General features: G+C 32.9%; 2 protein-coding genes across 2 annotated transcripts; one reads left to right on the forward strand and one right to left on the reverse strand.

Moving 5' to 3' along the window:
* The first annotated feature begins 4,668 nt into the window (after nt 1-4,668).
* Nucleotides 4,669-9,716, forward strand: LOC126713535 (putative laccase-9). Its single transcript, XM_050413292.1, has 7 exons — nt 4,669-5,081; nt 5,288-5,439; nt 5,949-6,193; nt 6,287-6,412; nt 7,365-7,953; nt 8,537-8,889; nt 9,332-9,716. The coding sequence occupies exons 1-7, from the start codon at nt 4,977-4,979 to the stop codon at nt 9,463-9,465; spliced, it is 1,704 nt and encodes a 567-aa protein (XP_050269249.1). The 5' UTR covers nt 4,669-4,976; the 3' UTR covers nt 9,466-9,716.
* A 9,867-nt stretch (nt 9,717-19,583) lies between these two features.
* On the reverse strand, nt 19,584-20,837 carry LOC126698394 (uncharacterized). The gene is made up of 2 exons (XM_050395575.1): nt 20,553-20,837; nt 19,584-20,390 (listed from the first exon to the last, which is right to left on the reverse strand). Exons 1-2 carry the CDS (start codon nt 20,835-20,837, stop codon nt 19,584-19,586), a joined length of 1,092 nt encoding a protein of 363 aa, XP_050251532.1.
* Between the last annotated feature and the right edge of the window lie 2,344 nt (nt 20,838-23,181).

The raw sequence follows: 23,181 nt of genomic DNA on the forward strand, positions 1-23,181 counted from the left end.
TCCTTGGGCGCAAGCTTTAAAAGCCAAATATTTCCTAACCACGAACCTTTTTGATAGCGTCCACAATCCCTGAAGCTTACATATTTGGACTGCCCTGTATGAAGGCATGCAATGGCTCTGGAGTGGGATGAAATGGATTGTATGTGATGAACAAACCATTCACGTTTGGTAGGATAACTGGCTTCCTGGGGACACCCTCCAAAGTCGCATTGTCGTGCCACTTTCGCTAAGCGAAGAACAACGTCTAGTTACTTCTTTGCACAATAACCATAACTGGACATTCAACTGTCTCCAAGTACCTCTCCCAAAATGTATAGAACAACTCATTCAAGGTATACCTGTAACACAGGTCACTAGCATTCCTGATGCCTTTGTGTGGCTCCATAATAATGGTATTTGTTAGGTAAAGTCAGCCTCGAAATATCTTTTTCAAACCAAGAGAATGCCCAATGAGAAACCTTTGTGGAACTGGATATGGAAGCTTTTATGCCCAAAAAAGATTCAATTCTTCATTTGGAAAGCCATGCGTAACCGAGTTCCTACAAGGCAGTATCTTGCTTTCTCTAGACCATACATAAGTAACCTCTATCCTCGATGTAATTCTCCTGAAACAACGATCCACATTTTAAGAGATTGCCCGTGGACCAAGGAAGTCCAGTGCCATTCACCAGGTGTCCTGCCACTTACATTTTTCCAATTACCGTTACAATCATGGTTGCAAACCAATGCAATTGGGGATGTTATCCTGAACCTACAACTTCCTTGAAAATATACTTCCCCTTTTTATGTTGGCATCTATGGCTAGCCCGCAATGAGCGTATATTCCACAATCAATCGAGTTCCCAGGATAGACTTATTTATAAAACGGTCCAAGCCACTATTGAATTTTTTTATTTGATAGGTCCGGATAAACCTGTCCAACGTAAAATACATCAACTAGTTATATGGACTATTGCAGCTGAACCATTTGTCACGCTTAACACGGATGGTAATTCATTAGGTAATTCAGGAAGGGTAGGGGCAGAAGGCCTTTTGCGAGATAGTTCTGGAGAATGGATATTAGGTTTTTCTTTGAATTTGGGCATTACGTCAAATAATGTGGCAGAACTAGGAGCAGTTCGTCAGTGGCTTCAGTTGGCTTGGGATTTGGGATTTAAATTTATCCACCTTGAAATCAATTCTATGATAGTGTTAGCCTGGTTAAATAATTAGAATTTTACTTTGCCTCCTAATGTGTTTCCTTTATTATGTGATTGCAGGAGACTAATGGCATAGGCATGAGCAGTTCAGATGCACCACATCTACTATGAAGCAAATGAGTGCGTTGATGGTCTCGCACAACGGAGAAATCACAAATAGCAAGTTTTGACTATATATGACAACTACCCTACTTCTATGTATTCATGTTATGTAACGGACATGCTTGGCTTAGGGAGTAATAGAATATGTGTTAGACAGCCCGCTATAGTTGTTGACGTATGAATACTGTTTATAAATAAATAAGATCTCCATTTCTACCCAAAAAAAAAAAATCCCACTTTATTAACATCGATGATTCATCTGTTCTTTGGTGAAAAGCAGGATGTTAAATTGATTAATTCCAGGGCATGTCAGCTGACTATGAAGCAAAATGAATTCGTACTTTTTTGTCTTTTCACGAAGGTATGTCTTTTCTCCGACCATGTGAATGGGGGCCATGGGGCACAAAACAAAATTTGCCGAATGGTAATAAGATATGAGTGTAATTTTCTTTTGCTGAAAAGACATGAGTGTAATTGATTGATGGACGAGCCAATTGTTCATGTGAGATAAACAAAAAGAAAAAAGATGCCATATCAAACAATTCAGCTAGGTGAATTATAATCTGTCTGTCTATAATAGTGCAATCTTTGACACCTCGAATCCCATAGTTTGAAATGAAAGGGAGAAAACGAAGACAAATAAGAAAATTAAATAATAAAAATAAAGCTTCTTTTCAGTTTTCCCATCTCCCTTTCTCTTTCGTCAGAGTTGGTGGGTACCATTGAATTTGAATGGCACCAGTATTGTTCCACATTCAAATTTCTACGAGTATTATTTCCTGCAATAAAAGACACCACGCGCTAGCAAAAAAAAAAAAAAAGACACCAAGCGTGCCCGAATTGAGTTAATTACAATTGTCCACTCCCAGCCGTGCAGCCTGTGCCCATAGCCCCACTCTACCTAAAGCTTGGTGTAAGATTTTTATTTTTTTCTCCCCTTATCAAGTGAGCCTTGGAGTTTTAAGATTCTTCTCTCAATTATTTTCAGTGGGACCAAAGTTAATTTATCCGGTTAAAAGTTGTTTAAAACATGGTCCAGAACAAAATAAATAAAAATTACGTGAAATTTTCTTATGCGTGCAATATTAGAGTTAACATTACAATTCATATAGAAACTTAATTATCATTGAAAATTTTCAACAAAAAAAAAAAAAAAAATTATCACTGAAAATAAATGAGGATCACATTGCACATTTCATAAAAAGAGAGGGCCCTAAAGTTCTACTACTTTAGAATATAAAACAAATAGAATTCGTAAATAGCATCTCACCTTCACCAATTGCACCCTCCCCCTTGCTTCCCCCCCTCCTCCTTGCACTTAAGAGGACACTCGAACTTAAATGTTAATGAGTAGCATTACATTCACTGAACCATCCATTGTTTGGTTGATATTATTTACATGTGATATGATTAGAGATCACTCTTTATTAATGGAAATTTATTAGGTAATCCAGGAGTATATTTACTCTCTCTCACATAAGGATGGGTTTTATGGTGGGTGAGACTAACCCCTATGTGAGAGGGAGGGAGTATACTCCTAGGGAACCCAATAATAACTCTTTATTAATATGGGTCTATGCACTTAAAGTATTTGTTAATGAACTATATTAAAAAAGTTTTTATACAACTTTTATGGATTATATAAAAAACTGTTAAAAAAATTAGTTGCTTTTTTCCTTTTCCTATACAATGTTACTTATGATATTTCTTAAATTAATGTCCTTTGGACATCTGTTAACTTTTTTCCTATTAATATTATACTACTCATTCAATAGCATTTGATTAAATTAATATTTTTTGAAATCTCATCATTGAACTAAACATTCTATTCATTTTTACCTACACACCAAATTTCCCGGAGTACTATAAATGCGTACTCCCTCCTCTCACATAAATGGTGGGTCTCACTAATTAAATTCATGGTGGGACCTACTATTCATGTGAGGGGGAGGAGTATGAATTTATGGTACTCCAGAAATATCTAATAATTTTCCAATTTCATATCACTTGAATGTTATTTACTATTTAATCAATAAACTTATATTCTATAACTATTTATAATTTTAAAATAAAAAATAAAAAATTTTATAAGTAAACAATACAAATCAACAGTATATTTGTTTAAGAAAAACTTAACCAATACAAGGTTATTACACGGTAAAATATATTTATATCTAGTTAACATCACGCACGTGTATGCACACAGATCGAGAGTATATGGAGATAATCTTTTTTATTTATTTTTTATTTTTTATGAATGAATGAAAAATCTTTATTTACAAAGAAGAGCGACAAAAATACAATTAGCTGCCAGTTTCATCCCATACAATAGAGGCAAAATTAGGGGGGCAGCAGCCAATATCAAAAGAACCAAAAAAATTACAAGATAAGGACCACTTTGCTATATTGGCTAATCTAAGAACCCAAGAGACAAAAACATTAGACAGAGCATAAAGCACCTGCAGTGTAAGGAGATAATCTATTACATTGTGTTATAACGCAATGTATTAAATTTGTCAAAAAAAAAAAAAACCCTCATACAATACAAAACTATTATTAGTAATATATAACATTAACAAGAATTACACGAACTGTAATTAAAGGTATAACTCTATGCACACTAAGTGTCTGTTTGGTTAGCTTATTTTTTGCTAACTTATTTTACTATTCAACTTATTTTTGCTACTATTCATGGGTCATAGTGCACTTTTTAGTACTATTCATGAGTCTCGCTGTACTATTTCAACTAACATTTACCTTTATCTACGGCACTTTTAGCAAAAAGTTTTCAATTTTAGCAAAATAAGCGAATCCCAAATAGACTCTAATTTTGACAGATTACAGGTAATGCCAAAACTAATTCAAAACTGTGTTGATTAATTTTTTTGATGGATTTAGACTTTAGAGCCACATATATGAAATAATTGGAACTTGAATATAGTTAGTCGGCAATAACTTTCATGAGAAAGAAGAGTTAAAATCGACCGTTTGGGAATCTAAATAGTGTAAGTTAGAATACAAGACTTCTTCACCAAACAATAATCATTAATTTGAAATTTATTAATTCTTTCTTAAGATAAACTTAGGGTCTGTTTGGATACCGCTTATTGCTGAAAATTAAAAATTGAAAACTAAAAACACTGTAACAAAATAATTTTTAAATGTGTGAATAGTACCATGGGACCTAGTTTTAAAGTTGTTTTTGTTGAAAAAAAATACTCACAGGTCCCGTAAATAGTACACGAGACCCACTAAAAAACACACCCGCTAGAAAACGCGCAAAACGCGCTTGCCAAACTCACACTTATTAAAAAATGAGTCTTATAGTTCACTAATATAATATATTCTTCTTTATTAGGAGAATTAGCTTCATTGTTATATCTATTTGAATTTAAAAAATAAAAAGAAAAGGATTGACACATATGAACATATGTAAATATTATATATCCCATACTTTTCATGTGTACTCTGAACCCAAGTCTCGTCACTTGTTAGCCATTTGTTATTATTTGTTGATTAGTGTTAATACTAATTCTATAGTATGTGGGTAGGCATGTCTTGCAAAAGTTGAGTCTTTAAATACAGATCTTAAACGCCAGCTGAAATTCACAAGCAAGAAGGTGACTTTAAGAAAGAAAATATTTTCTGTCTGGGTGATCAGAGTAAGTTCGAGACATGGGATCAAGGAAGACAAGTTTGATCCTTGGTTTCCTAGGGTTTTTGTTTCTGGATAGCCTGCTGTTTTGCTCGGCTTACAATGTCCACCACTACAGCTTTCTTGTAAGTGTTCACTATGACATTTTATGAGAATCAAGTTATTTTCATTACATATGTATGTTGGACAAGTTCTCTCTGTGTACAGTACTTGTGGTTCATTTCCCACCATAAATGTTCAGATTACGAAGGGATTGATGTGCAAATTTGGCTGTATTAAACTATTAATGTGTGCCTTTTTTTAAAAATCATTGTCCATTTTGTGATTGTAGCTGAGGGAGACGAACTTTACAAGGCTGTGTACGACAAAGAGTATGTTTACGGTAAATGGTCAATGGCCTGGCCCAACCATTCATGTTCGCAAAGGTGATAAGGCATTTGTCAATGTTCACAACAATGGAGACTATGGTGTCACTATTCACTGGTAATGACTCTCTCTCTCTCTCTCTCTCTGGGATGACTGAGACACCGTTTATTTTCCGTGTTGGAAGACTAGGTAGGATAAAAGTACTGTTTTTGTTTTTGCTTTTTAAAAACACTTGCTTTAGAAGACTAGGAAGTTCCTTAATCTAGGAAAGGAAGAGGAAAAAGCAAGCTTCTTTTAGTGTAAATTTCAAAGGGCATGAAATGATGGATTTTGGTCTGGGTTAAAATTACTTTCAAAGTTTTGCTTTGAGTTTGGTTTTTTTTTGTCCCTTTTTTTTTCTTTTCGTGTATATAAGTTATTGATTATTATTATTATTATTATTATTATTATTTTTTGTTATTGATTAATGTTGTACTTATAAAAAAGAAGTTCTTGAATAAAGTTATTTATTCTGAACCATGATAATCAACTAGTTTGAACTGCATAATCTAAAGACATCAATGGTATGGAATAAAAATTCATAAAAACTGAAATTTAAAAAAAAAAAAAAAATCTTGTCTATGTAGGCATGGAGTGAAGCAACCAAAAAATCCATGGTCAGATGGTCCAGAAAATATTACACAATGCCCTATTAAACCTGGAAAGAATTTCACTTATGAAGTCATATTTTCTGATGAGGAAGGAACTCTTTGGTGGCATGCCCATAGTGACTGGTCCCGCGCCACAATCCACGGTGCCATAGTCATCCTGCCTGAAATTGGAAAGACTTACCCTTTTCCCAAGCCCTACGCTGAGCAAGTGCTTATACTTGGTATAAATCCTTGATAGTTAATGGCTATGAACTTTTTACGCTGTTAAGATTATATATACAACTAATTTTTCCCACTACTTCAATACATTGCAGCGGAATGGTTTAATGGAGATGTAAAGGAACTTATTGACGAGGCCACTTCAACCGGTGGTGATCCAACCCCATCAAATGCCTACGCTCTTAATGGCCAACCAGGATTTCCAAATAATTGCTCCAATGGTACGAACATATTTCAACCATGTATAGACAGAATAGACAGAATATGACAAAATGAAAAGCCTGAGTGGCCAAAACCACAAAATCTGTATAGACAGAATATATTTTACAATGTGTTTTGCTAAGTCTATAATTTAAAAAAAAAAAATTTAAAAAAATAAAAAAAAGTCATAACATTTGCATAACACTGCATCCTAGTCTAATTTTTTATTATGAAAAATGCTAGGGTTATAAAAAAAATTATACAAGTTTTTTTCTTAATACAAATTGTTAATGTGTGGTAAACTGGTCAAGAATCGGGAAAACCTAGAACCAAATGTTTTTTTGGATTCATTAGGGTCCGTTTGGTATATGTGTTTAAAAACTGAAAATTATTATTTAAAAATATTTATGAAAATACGTGTAGGTGAAAAAGTGTGTGGAAATATGTGTAATATTATTTAAAAACTGAAAATTGTTGTTTGAAAACACAAACCAAACACCCCTTAATCTTTCCGGTTTTTAAAACTATAGGTAAATGATTTCCGGTAAATAAAACACTGACGTTAACTCTTAGTTATTGTGTTAAATAAACAGTTTTGTAAATTAATTAATGTTTCTAGTATTACTTTTTAATTATTTTATTTTATTATATGATGTCTGACTTTTCAACCATTTAAAAATATTATAACAATTTGTTGTCTGCTTAAAACAACTCATATTTATTCTCAAAAAAAAAAAAAAAAAAAAAAAAAAACTCATATTTTTTCAAAGCGTGTTAGTAAATAGCCATTTACAGCTCGTAAAAAGTGTTATGAACTGTGTTGAACATTGAAACCGTGTGATGGTTTTCTTGTCATTCAGGAAAAAATGGGTTTTCTTGTCGTTTATTGGCAAAGTAAAAAGTGTTTATCTTGTTAATGATTATAAAGAAAGTGTTACTTAATTGGGTGAGAACTTGGATTGGATGTTGCAGAAACATCATTTCGTTTTCCAGTCCAATATGGGAAGACATATCTCCTTCGTCTAGTCAATGCCGGGATGAATGAAGAAATGTTTTTCGGAATTGCAAAACACAATATAACAGTTGTGGCTCAAGATGCTGCATACATAAAGCCCATAACCACAAGTTACATCATGATAACCCCAGGGCAAACAATGGATATATTGGTCACAGCAAATCAAGCACCTAGTTACTATTACATGGCTGCTTCTCCATTCTTTGACTCAAGTGCTCCATACGATACTACCAACACTTCAGCTATTCTCCAATATACAGGCACTTATACAATTCCAACCACCATTCCTTATCCAACCCTTCCTAATGTCACAGACAAGGCTGCTGCAGACAACTTCACAACTCGTATAAGATCCTTGGCTAGTGCTGAGCACCCTGTTTATGTGCCCAAAAATGTCACCACACGAATTTTCATCACAGTTTCTGTGAACCAGATAGTTTGTGCCAATGCCTCGTGCGGGGGTCCAAGTGGTAATAGGCTATCTGCTAGCTTGAACAACATAAGTTTTGTCACCCCATCCACTGATGTCCTGCAAGCATACTATAAGTACGTACTACATCTACAACACCCTGTTTTTATTTTTATTTTCTATTTCTTCATTTCTTTCCTTCTCATTATACGTACATATACACACATATATGTTTTGCTGTCTTTTTGATTTTATTCTTTTTTAATCAACAACTGTTATTGAATGGTTATTTTATGGACACATACTTAGTCACATATTTTAACACAACTTGCACATTTGTCGATATATAATTGATGAAATTATTTACTCACAGGTTTAGTATTGCTGTTTAATAAAAAGTAATCTACTAATCATATATCACTGTACTGTGAACTACTGGTACTATTGATATGACATAAAGTCAAAATTCTATGAGCTAATAAATTTTTGGAGTATCATTTACTCCAGGAAATATTTTTCTATGAGAAATGAACGATATTATATATGGGAAATTTTTTTTTATTGTTATGAGAAGCTAATTATCACATTTAATTCCCCATAAATCTTGCACTTGGTAACATGGGGAAGTAAAGTATCACTAAATAATAAAGTGATTGTATCTCAAGTGTATATATAATATATTATTGAAAATGACCTAATTTTGAGCTTTTATATATGCAGGAGCTTGCCAAATGTTTTTGACAAGGACTTCCCGAATTTGCCACCCTATAAGTTTAATTTCACTGGAGACGTGGGTAATAATACATTATACCCAAGCCTAGGAACAAAGGCAAGGTTGATAAATTATGGGGACGTAGTGGAAATAGTGTACCAAGGGACAAACGTTGGGAATGCAGAGAATCACCCAATGCATCTACATGGTTTTAGCTTCTTTTTGGTTGGGACGGGTTATGGCAATTTTGGCCTTACCAATTCAACAAAGACTTACAATTTGATTGATCCACCAGAAGTTAATACCATTGGAGTTCCTAAGAATGGATGGGCTGCCATTAGATTCGTAGCCAATAATCCTGGTACACTTACTTTCTCTCTCCTTTTTTTTAATTCAATAATATTATGAGCACAATTTTTCTTCATATCAAATTTCACAACTATTAAAGTAATCCACTAAGTGGTGAAGAACAAATAATAGATCCATGAATGTCAATTAAGTCCATTACTCACACCCACCACTTGAATGATCACAAACTAGTTTTTACCGCAACTCTAATGTGGCAAACTGTAAAAAATTATCTATTATTTACATAAAAACCTACTATGTTTTTTTCACTATTCGCTTGTTGCCACATCACAGGTGTAGGAAAGAAGTTATGCAAAAGTCTAAAAATTATTATGAAGAAAGCTGCATTCGTAGCATTATTATTATTATTTATTTTTGAATGAATCTCTCTAACTTTCTTGCTGGCTATATGCATAGAAACTGAGAATGAGAATGACATGGTGATGTTTTTACAGGGGTTTGGTTTATGCACTGTCATTTGGAACGACATGCGAGTTGGGGCATGGACACTGTTCTAATTGTGAAGAATGGCCCCACCAAAGAAACAAGTATTCGGCCACCCCCAGCTAATTTACCTATTTGTTCTTAGATTGGAGAGTGTGAAAATTTAATTTAAAAAAAAAAACAAAAAAAAAAATCTGCTTGGATCTCTCCGCGGAATCAATGCACGGAGCGTTATCTAAATAAGATCTTCCAAGAAAATTGTCGTTTGTGCAAGATGTTCAACGTGAAAGATGATAGTCGTTTAGAATTTTTTGAATTGTTCTCCTGTTTTCTGTATTCTGCTTCTGGTTTTTGGTTTTCGGGTTTTGAATAAAGTATTTATGGAAATTTGATATCTATCTCCGTCTGATATAATATTTTGGTTCAACTTTCAACCTCAAAGATCAAGTTTTTGTGTTTTTTCCTTTCTCCAAAGGGTAGGATTATACTCTCCTATCCATGTTCGGATTAGATTTCAATAGTGTTAGTCTTAAGTCTCTTAGATATGATTTTAACATTTTACCGAACCAAAAAAAAAAAGAAAAAAGAAAAAAGAAAAAAAAGGATATTATGATATTAACATGTTTTAAGTAATGATAATCCCAAAAAATGGTGAAATTTTGAGCATGCCGATGGAATTATAGATTAAATTTTAACTGATTATAACTCAAAATTTTACTTCGTCAATTTTTTTCAGATAGGCCAATATTAACCTATTCATTTTTCTCTCTATTTCAAATTAAATATACTTTTTAATTGAAATAAAGGATGATGTATTAAGGGGTAGAAAATTTTTCACCGCAAGCAGTGAGTTGTCAAAAAAAAATATATAGGTATATAAAAAGAGAAGTTTCAAGCTTTAGTCGATTAGTTGTCAAATAAAATATATGTATATAAAAGAGAAGTTACATGCTTAAACAGTGCGTACGTACATCTATTAACTTCTGAGCAAATGTGCTGAATTCCTGTCATGTGTCGAGGAAGTCATTCAACAGGGCCCTGGAAGTTTTGGCTATGCATGACTATATATATATATATATTGAGTTCCAGTCAAAGCCATTTGATTGAATAACTTCCCTGAATCACACAAATATTATATTAACGTAAAATAATTTGATTGCATTTTAACGTAATTAGATTGAATAATTCAAGCAACCTGTTTTGCCCCCACTGAATGAAATAATGGAAAAACTGAAAAAGCACTTCTTAATTAAGTTCCCACGTGAAGAAATAAAGTAAGAAACTAGCCTCTGGGTGGTAAAAAAAAATAAAAAAAAGTTTTGTTAACGGGTACCTTAACAACAATCGTTTGCAACTTTTTGCTACATTTATTCTACCTTTTCAACTTTTTGGTAATTGTCTAACAATTGTTTATCTTTTTTGGCCATTTTTTTTTAACAATTTTTTATCATTTTTAATAAGTCAGACCCAATTTGAGAAACCTCAACCAGAACCGCACAGTACTGGTTAATATTTCCCAAAAAATAAAAGCTTTCCCCCCAACAACTCTCTGACACACAAAGACTTTTTTCTTTTAGTTTTTATCTTGTTTTCCACCCAAATGCCAAGATTCATGATTCATCACCGCAATTTTATTTTTCTTGTCCCAATTTTTTCTCCTTTTTGTTTTTACCTTTTTCACAAAAATTGCAAGATTCCTGGCAATATATATACATATATATATATATATATATTTTTTTTTTTTTCTTTCTTTCTTTCCTGTAAGTACGGCATTATTCCATTATTGGTTCCCATATTATACACAAAATAACAAATTAAAAAATACTTAAATTATTTTACATGGTACTAAAGCCCCGTCAAGTATCTTTTTATTTATTTATCTCCACCATCTCTTGGCTCTTGCCTCTATCATAATATCAAATTCTAAATTTACTATACCCAAATTTTAAAGGCTTAGAAGAAGAGAGAAAGAAATGTTGAATTCTACCTATGTTTTAAGAACAAGTTAGTGTAATGTGTGTGTATACAACTCTACAAGTATATTGCTATATTTTTAACAATTTTAGATTTGTTTATTTTTATTATTATTTTAATGAATCAAATTATATGTCAAAACTTTAGGTATTTAGATTAATCCCTTACTTTGATTGTTAAAATATACGGAATGAAGAAATCATATAGCGATTTTAAAATATGTAAAAGCATCTATGATTATTAAGTAAATTGACATACGTATGAATAAACAAGTCATAGTTTACCTTCATACTAGAATTTGTACGATAATTACATCTGTTTGTAACTTTTTATTTATTTTGTTATTAATACCAATTAATATTTTTTAAGTTCATTTTAAAATAATTTTTTATCAATCTTGCCCCATAAATGAAAATCCTGGCTTCGCCATTGATTTTAATTTAAGTTATTTTCTTTTATTTTTAACTAAGTATTTTATTCTTTAATTTTAATTATATTGTTAAAATATTTAATTTTATTTATATATGATTATTTTTTTCAAAGTGAGCATCGCAGAAACATATATTATACTAGTGCAAGTGTGTGCATATGTGTATATATAATGGCAAGGTCGGCTCAAGGTATTATGGGGTCTAAGGCAACTACTTCAATTGAGACTTGTTCTTATATTTTGAATATTAATGAAATATTTATTTAAATTTTGGTTTTTTTTATTAAAAAATATATTTTTAGATTCAAAATTACAAATTAAAATGAATCCATCATATTACTAATGACTATACAACTAAAATAAACATTATTTATTGAATGAAACAACCAAATAGTAAAAAAAAAAATTAAAAAAATTATATATTTGATATCTCTAAATAAAATTTGAGTATAAATTTATTTACTAGTGGGAGATTAATGAGTTTTTTTAGTTTTGCTTGAGAAATTAATGAGTTCTACGTTCTTAAATTGAGAAAAACGAACAATTATTACCACACCCAATAAAAAGATTTTTCTTTGATAAAAAAAAAAAAAAAAATCTACTCTTTTTATTTATTAGTGTATATTTGAAGCTTAATTAATATTTATATTAGTACAGGTATATTTCTATTGGTAAAAATTTGGTGGCCTTTTTTCAATTGGAGCCTTAGACGGTTGCCTATTTACCTCACCAATTGAGTCGGCATTGTATTATTGTACTTATCATTGTGTGGTGAAGCCACGCTAGGGCAACGGCCCTTTCAATTGTTTTCAAAAATATCAAAATATGTGAACTTATATATGAGATGAAATTTTAAAACCAAAATCTAAGAATATAAGCTCCTAGCCCCGCTAATCTCTCGATTAATTTTTTTATATATAATTATAAATAGTTATCTGGAATTTTTTTTTTTTTTTTTACCATATCTCATAAAATGAAAAAGACAAAAAAGGTTCAAATTTTTGCTTTTCTTAATTCAAAAGAATTTATTTGCCTTCCTTTGGCATTAACAGCGCAATTTCTCTCTATATGTCGGATTTGCTTTTTCTTCTTCTTTATTTAAAGTTGTTGTGTTTGACTTATATCTACGTATTGCTTAGTCATGTTTTTGAGTAATACTATGTTCATAATATTTTTATAATACTTTTATAATAAATTTTAAGTGATAAGTTGTTATTTAGGGAAAAAAGTATTGTTAGTGGTTAGTCTATATTAGAGCAAATAATAGTTTACCACTAGAATTTATTATAAAAATATTGTAAATGTAACATTTTCGTGTCTTTTACTCTCCAATTCTAAGAGGATGAATACATATATGGTTAAAAAATCATACACTTCCAAAGTAAACCACTTTTTTATATACTCTCAAGTGTATGATGTGCCTCCTCTTCAATTCCTTATTTTAAAAAAATTAAATTATAGATATTATATAACATATAAATCGTAGTCTTTTTGATGAATGGAAAGTTATCGAGTCTTTTGGATGAATGGCAAGTTATCAAGTGAATTGAACAAAGAGAGCAATTTTGGCACTCAAATAGCCAAATTAGAGAGGGGTGTAAGGTTGAATTTAATGAACCATTTTGTTGACTTTATTCCGTGTCAATTTGCTTGTAATTTAGCACTTAGAAACCCTATATTTAGGTGGGAATCATGTAAGGGTAGTGTGTGTGAGAGTATGAAAAAAAGCTCAAGTTTATGCACTTAGCAAGGGACTCGTGATTGGATCTCGCGGCTTGCTCACGATTTGCAAGTCGCCAGAGGATGCACATGAGTGAAGCATGTAAAGAAGCTGAACAATCACGCCAGCTGGAGCACTACAGGACAAGAAGTCCAATCTAGCCATTCAGTTAACTCATGGCTTGGACTCGCGACTCAGTTAAGTTGCGAGGCCAAGTCACCAGTCCACTCTGTTTGGGAAAAACTAACTCTTCGCATTCCATACACACACCAGTATAAATACCCCTTATACCCACGAAATGTAGAGAGCTCCCAAAGAGAACTTTGAAAGAGAAACCCTAGAGAAAAATAAGATTGACTGATCCACAATCTTCATCCTTTGATTTTCCAAAATTCCTCTACTCTCACCCTTTCCATTGTTAAATCTTTGAGAGGTACATTAGCCAAAACCTTTTCTCACCATACCTATATCTGTGAGGAGGCTATTTGGTGCTTGGGAAGCAGTTAGGAAGGGATTAATTGATATTGGTTAATGCTATGGGTTATAGCGGAATCCGGTAAGCCAAAGAAAACAAAGGTTCAGCGTAACCTTGTTGGAGTAAGAAGCTTGGAGGGTTTAGGTACACTAGGTAGATTAGGCTTGGAGGGTCTTTTGCTATTCATGTATCCCAACTTCGTTCTTTAGTAGATTATTGACCGCTTGGAGGGCAGCGGAGAGGTTTTATGCCAAGGTATTCGGTTTCCTCTTCGATAACACATCGCTATGTTGTCCTTGTGTTTGTATCTCTTTTCCCTTAATCTTTGCCATTTAATTTCTGCTGTGGTTGTGATTTTATTTAGTTTAGATTGTTTTATCAATTCTGTTTTAGCTTATGTTCATGTTCCACACATATATTGTTTGATAATAAGTTTGAATTGGTAATTTGTGAATTGGGGGTCTAAACGTTCAAGGTATTTTATACACTAATTGAGCATTCAAGGGGAGAGGAGGTAAATTTTAACACCAAATTTGTCATTCATTTTGCTGAATATGATGCTCAAATTTTCTCTCTTTTGCCTAGCTCAAATCCTACCCCTACCCTACTCGTTCTTCTTGCCCAAGTGGCTAGAGAAAATTGACCAAGTTTGGTTCAATGACAACTGGTTTAGGAGAGAGAATTCAATTCGCAATTTTATGTATTGAAATTAATTTTTTTTTTTTTTTATAATATATGTAATTTAGCCTAGCCTAGTTCATTTTTTTTTGAACCTCTCTCTCTCTCTCTCTCTCTCTCAAAAATTCATTTACTGAATTTAATTTATTTATAAGAAAAAATAGGATTATGGTGTTTATTTTTAACATCCAAATCACCCCCCGCTCTCCCCTAATTTAGAAATTCTTATACCTAATTTGGTTTTTTTTATTTTTTATTTTTTTTTTATTTTTTTTATAATTATGTCGGTGACAAGACTCAATTCATATAACACAAGACAAATGCTTATTTGCATTGTTAAGTTATAAATTGACCCCGGTTAATTAATTCAATTACTTAAATTGATTAATTAAGTTGATGTATAGTTCGTGATTGAGAACTATACTTGATGGGGTCTTAATCTTATAGAACTACTTGTTTTAAGAATGATTTTTTTTTTTGGGGGGGGGGGGGGGGTGGGGAGAGAAAAGTTTATTATATAGGTGTGTCCACTTTTTTAATTATTTAATAGTTTTTTTTAAATATTGTTTTTTAGTAAAAAAATATTATTTAATAGTTATAATAAGTGTCAATTGAGTTATATGACTCTTGATGATGTATCAATTTTTAAATACAAAATAAAATAAAAAATAACTAAAAACTTTATTCATAAAATTAATAATGTGATTATATATATATATATATATATATATTAGAAAAGTTAGAAATTGTAATTATATTCATTGATCAGTAAACTTTTTACAATATAATTTGTAGTACGTATAATATTTTACCAATGAAATACATTTTGCATTGAATTGATACAGAGTGAGAAAACTAGAAAATGTACCTTGTGTTTGTGGAAAGCTTGTAATAGCACTTGCAGCAGTGGTGCTAAAAAGTTATTTTTAGCACCGCTAAAAAGTTATTTTTAGCACCACTAAAAAGCTACTTGGAGATGCAGCAATGGAGGTATAACCAAAAAATTTGACTTCTCAACTATAGTGCATAACTAAAGATAGATGTACAATGTAACTCAAAGGTTAAAAAAAAAAAAAAAAATATTTTATTTTGTGTTCACACTAATGGTTAAAATATTTTTGGTGTTTTTTTTTTTTTTTTTTTTTTTTTTTTGTAGTAGGATGTATTATTTTATTGTAGTAAATATATTATTTTATTATGTTGAAAGTTAAAATAGATCCACTACTGCGGTATGTGAGTAAATAAAATAGATAAAATAACTTTTTATAATATCAAATAACTAAAAATATAGCTTTACTACTGTAAATGTCCTAATGGTCTGGACAATGATTCTAACTTCTAAGCCCAAAAGGTTGTCAATTCCCTTTCAAGAAAAAGCCATTAGAAAATTTCCTTATTTTCTGAATGGACGGTCCAGTCCTAAAGAAACAGACGCAAAATAATTCTTTAGACAATGATTCTAATTGATAATCTTTTAAGAAAAAGGCAATGTAATCCCCCCAAAAAAAAGCCAATAGAAAACTCCCTTTTCTAACGTGCACAAGCATAAAGAAAAAAAAAAAAAGTGGAACTGAGATTTTGATCTCTGCGCCATGTTCTCATTCAATACCAGAAAAGAATAAAAAATTAAAAATGGACACCATTTTCAACTCATAGGATTCCACTGCTTTTTTTTTTTTTTTTTTGAATCATAGGATTCCACTGCTGAAATTCGGAACTATTGCCTTGATATATGCACCTTTTCTTTTAATAAAAAGTTAGAAAGTGGACATTTTTTTTATTTTTTATTTTGAGATAATTATAATATTATAGATACGTATTCAGACCTTTGACATGTTTTCTCCTTCCTTCACTCAGGAAATTATTGTTCCGGCCCCCTGGGTCTGGGACGTCTGCTCGCTTTCTCACGTTTTTTATTTATTTATTTATTTTAATTATTATTTTTTAATTATTTTATTTGTTTAGAGAGTTTCAACTTATGAAGTCCGCTCCTGATAGTAACTTTTTATTATCAGACTAAAACACCAATTAGTTTTTGGTGTAAGAGATTGAATCTCAGATTTTTTATACAATCATCAAAAACTTTATCAACTGAGTTAACTGGAATCCACATTCGCTTTCTCACGATTAAATTTAATTTAAATAAACTGTTTTTGGAATCATATATATAAGAAACAAATGAAGCATCTTATCCTAACCACGTTTAAATTGAAATAAACTATTTTCGGAATCATAAGAAACAAATCATGAAATATATACATATATATATATATATATATACTTTTTTGAATTAGAAACTAATGAAACGTTGTGTGTGTATATATATATATATATACACACACTCCAAAGTCCAACCTCCAAAGCATGGTTTTAGAAGTTGGTTTTAGTTTTCTTAATTGGTATAATTTTTTATCATCTAATAATAGATTTGGTTTCGAACTTTATTAGTACCAAAAAAACTAGTTAGTGTTTTTTAGGCCAAATAAAAAATAATAATTATTATGAAAATAATATTATATGTTGAAACTTTATCGCGCATGTGTATATATATATATATATATATATATATATAAACATAGTTTTAGGAATGGATCAAACCGTTGTGGAGTAGGTGATATAGTGGTAGATAATTTTATTACTTCATTCGTTCTAAATTATTGGTCCTATATTTTATTTTGGTATGTCTCAAAATATAGATCATTTTAAAAAGTCGAAACAAATTTTCTAAGTAAGATTTATTTAAATTTTTTTATAGTACCATCATTTTTATGGTCAAAAGTTAAGTAATTGAACTGAACTAGTTAGCATGTTCTAATATTTTTAACGGACACATATAAGATTTACATTCCCTTTGCTCCAACTATTGACTTAACATTTCTCAAAAAAAAAAAAAAAAAAAAACTATTGACTTAACAAAAGAAATTAGTATTCTTTCTATTTGAAAGAATAAAAAAAAAGAAAGACATTTAATTTTGTGTGGACTCTCAATATTTTTTAGTTTAATATTAATTTAATTTTATGCGGGTCTAACAAAAGGGAACTAAGTGCCCACATGTTTCCTAAGCTAAGCTGTCATCATCAATCACGTTAAGCATGATTTTGCCACTGTGCCCAAAAAGGATTCTAGACGTCTTCAGCATAGTACTATAGACCTAACTTTCCCGTTGTGGGGTTAGATTAGGTGGTTTTTCTTTTGATAAGAAGTTGATTGCACGTTTCCTTTTCTTTTTCTTTTTCTTTTTCTTTTTCTTTTTCTTTTTTTTTTTTTTTTTTTTGGCGAAAAACACATTTTCGTCTTTATATTTTTACGCGATTTTTCATTTTGGTCCCTAAGTTTTTTTTTTTACCGTTTTTAGTCCCTATTTAGAAAAACGCCTTCCGTTTTAGTCCTTTCCGTCAGTGCCGTTAGGGCACTGACCTATGTGGCAAACAGAATTATTAAAATAATAATAAAAAAAATTTATTTTGTTATTAAAAAATGTCAAGTCAGCATTTAAATTTTAAAAAATAATTTATTGATTTTAATTAAATAAAAAAAATAAAAAAAGAAATAAAAATAAAAAATCACATTAATTGAGATTGAAGTGTGTCTTGAGCAAGAACACTAAGAACACAATCCTAGATCCAATAACAAAAACCCAGAAATTAAAAAAAAAAAAAAAAAAAAAATAGAGAACGAACTAGACGTCAAGAGATTGAACCAAGAAGATGAAAGATCTGGGTTTTAATCACAGAACGAGGTCTTGGATTTGAACACACAGCCAAAAGGATAATCAATTTTATTAAAGCTAACAACTAAATAAACAAAAACTGATAGAAAATTCATATTATTTAACCTCCAAAAAAAAAAAAAAAACATTTCCAATCTGAAAGAAATCCATAAAATTACAAAACACACCTCGTCCTCGACATTGCAGTGGTGCTTGTAAATAGCTTGGAGAAAATGGCAGTGGTCGAACAAGGGCTTGATATCGCCACCGGTGGTAGCAAAAGTCACGGCGGCATGGTGTAACCTCTCGAGCTCGGAACATATAGCCTTGTGAAAGAACAAAAAGATTAGGATCGGGGCTTAAGCGACAAGTTCTTCAAACAAGTCTTTGACGGTGTGGGCTCCATAGCTTTCACTGGTCCCGCCATTACCGCCACGCCTCCACCACCGTCTCGGTGTTGCAGGCCCGAAAATGGCGTCCCCATTCCGAATCAGATTTCTCTAGGCTTTGGCTTTTTGTTTTTGTTTTTGTTAAATGGGTTTTTGCACTTTCAACGTGAATCGAAGTTTGGGGCAAAAAGTTTGTTCAAATCCAGGATCTTGCTCTATGATTAAAACACAGATCTTTCATCTTCTTAGTTTAATCTCTTGATGTCTAGTTCATTCTTTTTTTTTTTTTTTTTTTTTTTTTTTTTTTTTTTTAATTTTCTGGGTTTGTGTTCTTGATTTGGGATTGTGTTCTTTGTTGTTTTTGGGTTTGTGCTGGTTTTATTTTAATTTTTTGGGTTTGTGTTTTGTGTTTGTTTTCACGTTTAATTCTTTGTTCGGGTTTAATTTGAAGTTCTTATTTATTGGGTTTGTGATTTTTGGATTTTAATTTTGTGTTCTTAGATCTGAGTTTGTGTTCTTGTTGTTCTTGCTCAAGACACACTTCAATCTCAATTAATGTGATTTTTTATTTTTATTTCTGTTTTTTAGTTTTTTTATTTAATTAAAATCAATAAATTATTTTTTAAAATTTAAATGCTGACTTGGCATTTTTTAATAACAAAATAAAATTTTTTATTATTATTTTAATAATTTCGTTTGCCACATAGGTCAGTGCCCTAACGGCACTGACTGAAAGGACTAAAACGGAAGACGTTTTTCTAAATAGGGACTAAAAGCGGTAAAAAAAAAAACTTAGGGACCAAAATGGAAATCGCGTGAAAATGTAGGGACGAAAATGTGTTTTTCGCCTTTTTTTTTTATTATTGGAAACATATAACATAACTTCATTACTCTGGACAAACGCCCAAGAAACTTACATCAACCAGAATCTGGTGTTCAATTTGGGGAGGAGTATCCTCTACCCATATTACACAATCTTTCACATTCATTGCATTCCTAGCTAGTAAATGCGCTTCTTCGTTAGTGGTTCTCCTAGAATGTACAGCCTTCCAGGAGTTGAACCGCAGCAGAAAAAGTTTCAGCCCTTCAACAATCTTCAGAATGGGCAGGGCCGGTGTGATGCACCCATTTAGAGCTTGTATAACTTGTTGGGAGTCTCCTTCCACTATTATATCTTTCAGTCCCAGGTCCCAAGCTAAATAAATACTCGCTTCCGTAGCTTTTGCTTCTGCTTCAATAGGCCCCAATGGAAACTCAACTTTCTTACACAATGCACCCATCAACTCCCCTTTATCATTTCTAATTACCACGCCGAACCCACAGCAGCCCCAGTTGTTGAATACCGCAGCATCAGTATTGACCTTGTATGTTCCTTTGGGAGGAAGACACCAGCGCTTGAGTCTAGGAGCAGAAGAAACTCCAATAAGGTTGACTGGTCTAGCAGAACACACTTCAAGTTCATACTTCTGAGCTTCCCCTGCAATAGTTTTCCCCCGTTTACAAACTTCCCCATGCCGGACTGCATTTCTGTTATTCCACAAGCCCCATGCCGTGATAGCAAAGGCCTCGCAATTCGTATCCCCAGGTGACTCCAGGAGCAACCAGACCACATCAAGAAATTCCTTCGGTGGGTGGATTAGCTTATCAATCCTGAATTTTGTTTCAGCCCAAGTTTCCTTAGCAATAACACAACCCTACAGAGCATGGCCAGAAGATTCACTTTCACCACAAAAGTCACAAAAGTCCTCTGTGAGTACCTTTCTGTGTAGCAGACATTGCTTCGTGGGGAGCACATTTCTACAAGCTCTCCACATGAAATGTTTTATTTTATTCGGACACTTTAAGTTCCAAACAACCTTCCACACCTCTGTCATTTTGGAATTATCCGAGCTGCCTGGGCTTTCCTCTCTTCCCTTGAGCTCATCAAGGTATTTAGCAGCCACTCGATGTGTGCTCTTAACAGTGAAGATCCCGTTTGGGGACTTAGCCCACACCTGGGAATCCGACGGGTTCATGGGGCTAATAGGAATGCTAAGGATAGCTTCTGCATCGTAAGGGAGGAAAGAGTGACGTATCAAGGCAACATCCCACTCCGCTCGATCCTGCACAATTAGGCTTGCCACTTTCGCCTCACTATCCATAGAGGTTCTTGGGGTTATAATTCTGCCTGAGTCCGAGGAGGGAATCCATTTCTCCCCCCATATCTTAATGCTTCACCCATTCCCAACAATCCATTTGGTCCCCTCCTTAATCACCGGTATAGCAACCACCATGCTTCTCCATATGTAGGATGGCTTTTTCCCTACTTGAGCTTCCATGAAGGAGGAATTCGCAAAATACTTTGCTTTAAGGACTTTGTGGATCAAAGAGTTAGGGTTTTGCTGTATTCTCCAGCCTTGCCTGGCTAGAAGGGCAAGTTTCTAAAAAAGAAGTTGTCGCCATATTCTTTTACACTTTCACAAAAATAAAAATAAAAATTTGAAAGCAAATGTTTAAATTATAGTTGTTACAATTATTTTCATGATAAAAAGTTTAGAGACACAAAAAATTTGACACTCATTGATATGATAAATTGTTAATAATAAGTAAAAAAAGTGTTGTTAATGGTGGGTTTAAATAAAAACTAATAAAAATGACAACTTAATTTGTGTTAAAAATGTTGTCAAATTTTTTATAGAGTAAAATACTATTTTCTACCCTAAACTTTACTAAAAGTTTGTTTTGCATCCCTAAACTTTAAGAAGTTCATTTTTTGTCCTTAAACTATTGAAAAGTTCATATTTCATCTCTAAACTATTAACAATATTTTATTTATGTTCTTAAACTTTACTAAAAGTTTGTTTTTCATCTTTAAACTATTGAAAAAAGCCCTTTTTTTCATCCCAATTGTTGTCTCTAAACTTTTGAAAAAACTCTTTATAAAGTTTAGGAATGAAAAAAGAATTTTTTAAAGTTTAGGAATGAAAAACAAACTTTTATTAAAGTTTAAGAACCAAAATAGTATTTTACTTTATTATATTTTATTTTCATTTGTTGTATTACTCGTGTCTAATGCTTAAAACATTAGTCCCTAAGACAATGGACTAAATAAAAAAGGAGGAAAAATAAATAAAAATACATACTTAGGGGACGTTTCTTACAAAAAGTGAAGATTACAACATGAATTATGTAGGGTCATGTTTTTTAGCCCTGGCCTAAGATGTATGGGACCTTAGACCAGTGAGCACGGTACAATGAGTTTGTAGAGAGTGTGTCAAAGAGCTAGGCTTTAGTATATGGACAACGGTGAACATGGTGTTCTTCACGATCAAGCCGAGATGGACTGAGTTTTCCAGAAGGGATTGGTCCTTGGCATAGACTGAGGAGCTTTTCCTGGTGCCTCTGGTCTGTTGGGGGGGAGGGGGGTTTCAGCCCCCCTTTTTGTCTCCCTCCACTCCCTTTTTATAGTAATTTCCTTCCTTCTGAGTGGGGTTCCTAGGGTAGGTACTTGTCTCATCAGCCCTCCCCTCCAATTGTTGGGAGTCGTTGTAAAGGCAGAAAAGCATGACTATGTAAGACATAAGGCACTCAATGAAATCATGGCAGCCTTTCCCTCTGACATTTCCATTTTCTCCGTTGTCCTTTTCTGCTTTGGTACTTTTTCTGTTCCGTGAAATGACTTGGAGTGTCACTACCAGTGGCAGGTTGCTCCCTTTGTCCTCGGCTACATCCATGCCGAGAAGGGTTCTTCCCATGGCCGAGGAGGGGTTTTTCCTTGGACTGGGCCCTTGGCCCCATGTAGATATTGACATGGACCTCCCGGTCTTTTACCCCTCACAATAGCCCCTCAAAATCCTGCTGTCCGGCTCTTTGAACGGAGATGAGGGTTTTGGTGACATCGGGCTTCTGTCAAGGCTTGCCAAATCTTGTCCTCCATCAATGCCAGAGCCTCTTCGCTTGCTTGAGGCACATTCCTGGCTGTGAGACATTCTTTTAGTTTATCCAAGCCGCGTTCCTGACATTTCGGTACACGAGGCGCGCTTTCATTAGGGTCTCTTCACGAGGTGACGCAAATCCGACAGCTGAAGACTGCTTTGAAAATTGAGTGAGATTTATTTTGCTTGTCCTCCATTTCAGTACACGTTTTTCAGCCCCGGTCCAAGATGTATGAGACCTTAAACCAGTGAGCCCAGTACAATGAATTTGTAGAGAGTGGGCCAAAGAGCTAGGTTTTAGTGTATGGACAACGGTTAACATGGTGTTCTTCACAATCAAGCCGAGATGAACTGAGTTTTCCAGAAGGGATTGGTCTTCAGTATGAATTGAGGAGCTTTTCCTGATGCTTCTGGTCTGTTGGGGGGAGGGGGGTCTCAGCCCCCCTTTCTATCTCCCTGCACTTCCTTTTTATAGTAGTTTCCTTTTTTCTGAGTAGGGTTACTAAGGTAGGTACTTGTCCTATCAGCCCTCCCTTCCAGTTGTTGGGAGTGGTTGTAAAGGCAGAAAAGC

Source organism: Quercus robur, chromosome 2 (assembly GCF_932294415.1).
Source record: "Quercus robur chromosome 2, dhQueRobu3.1, whole genome shotgun sequence".
Taxonomy (NCBI): domain Eukaryota; kingdom Viridiplantae; phylum Streptophyta; class Magnoliopsida; order Fagales; family Fagaceae; genus Quercus; species Quercus robur.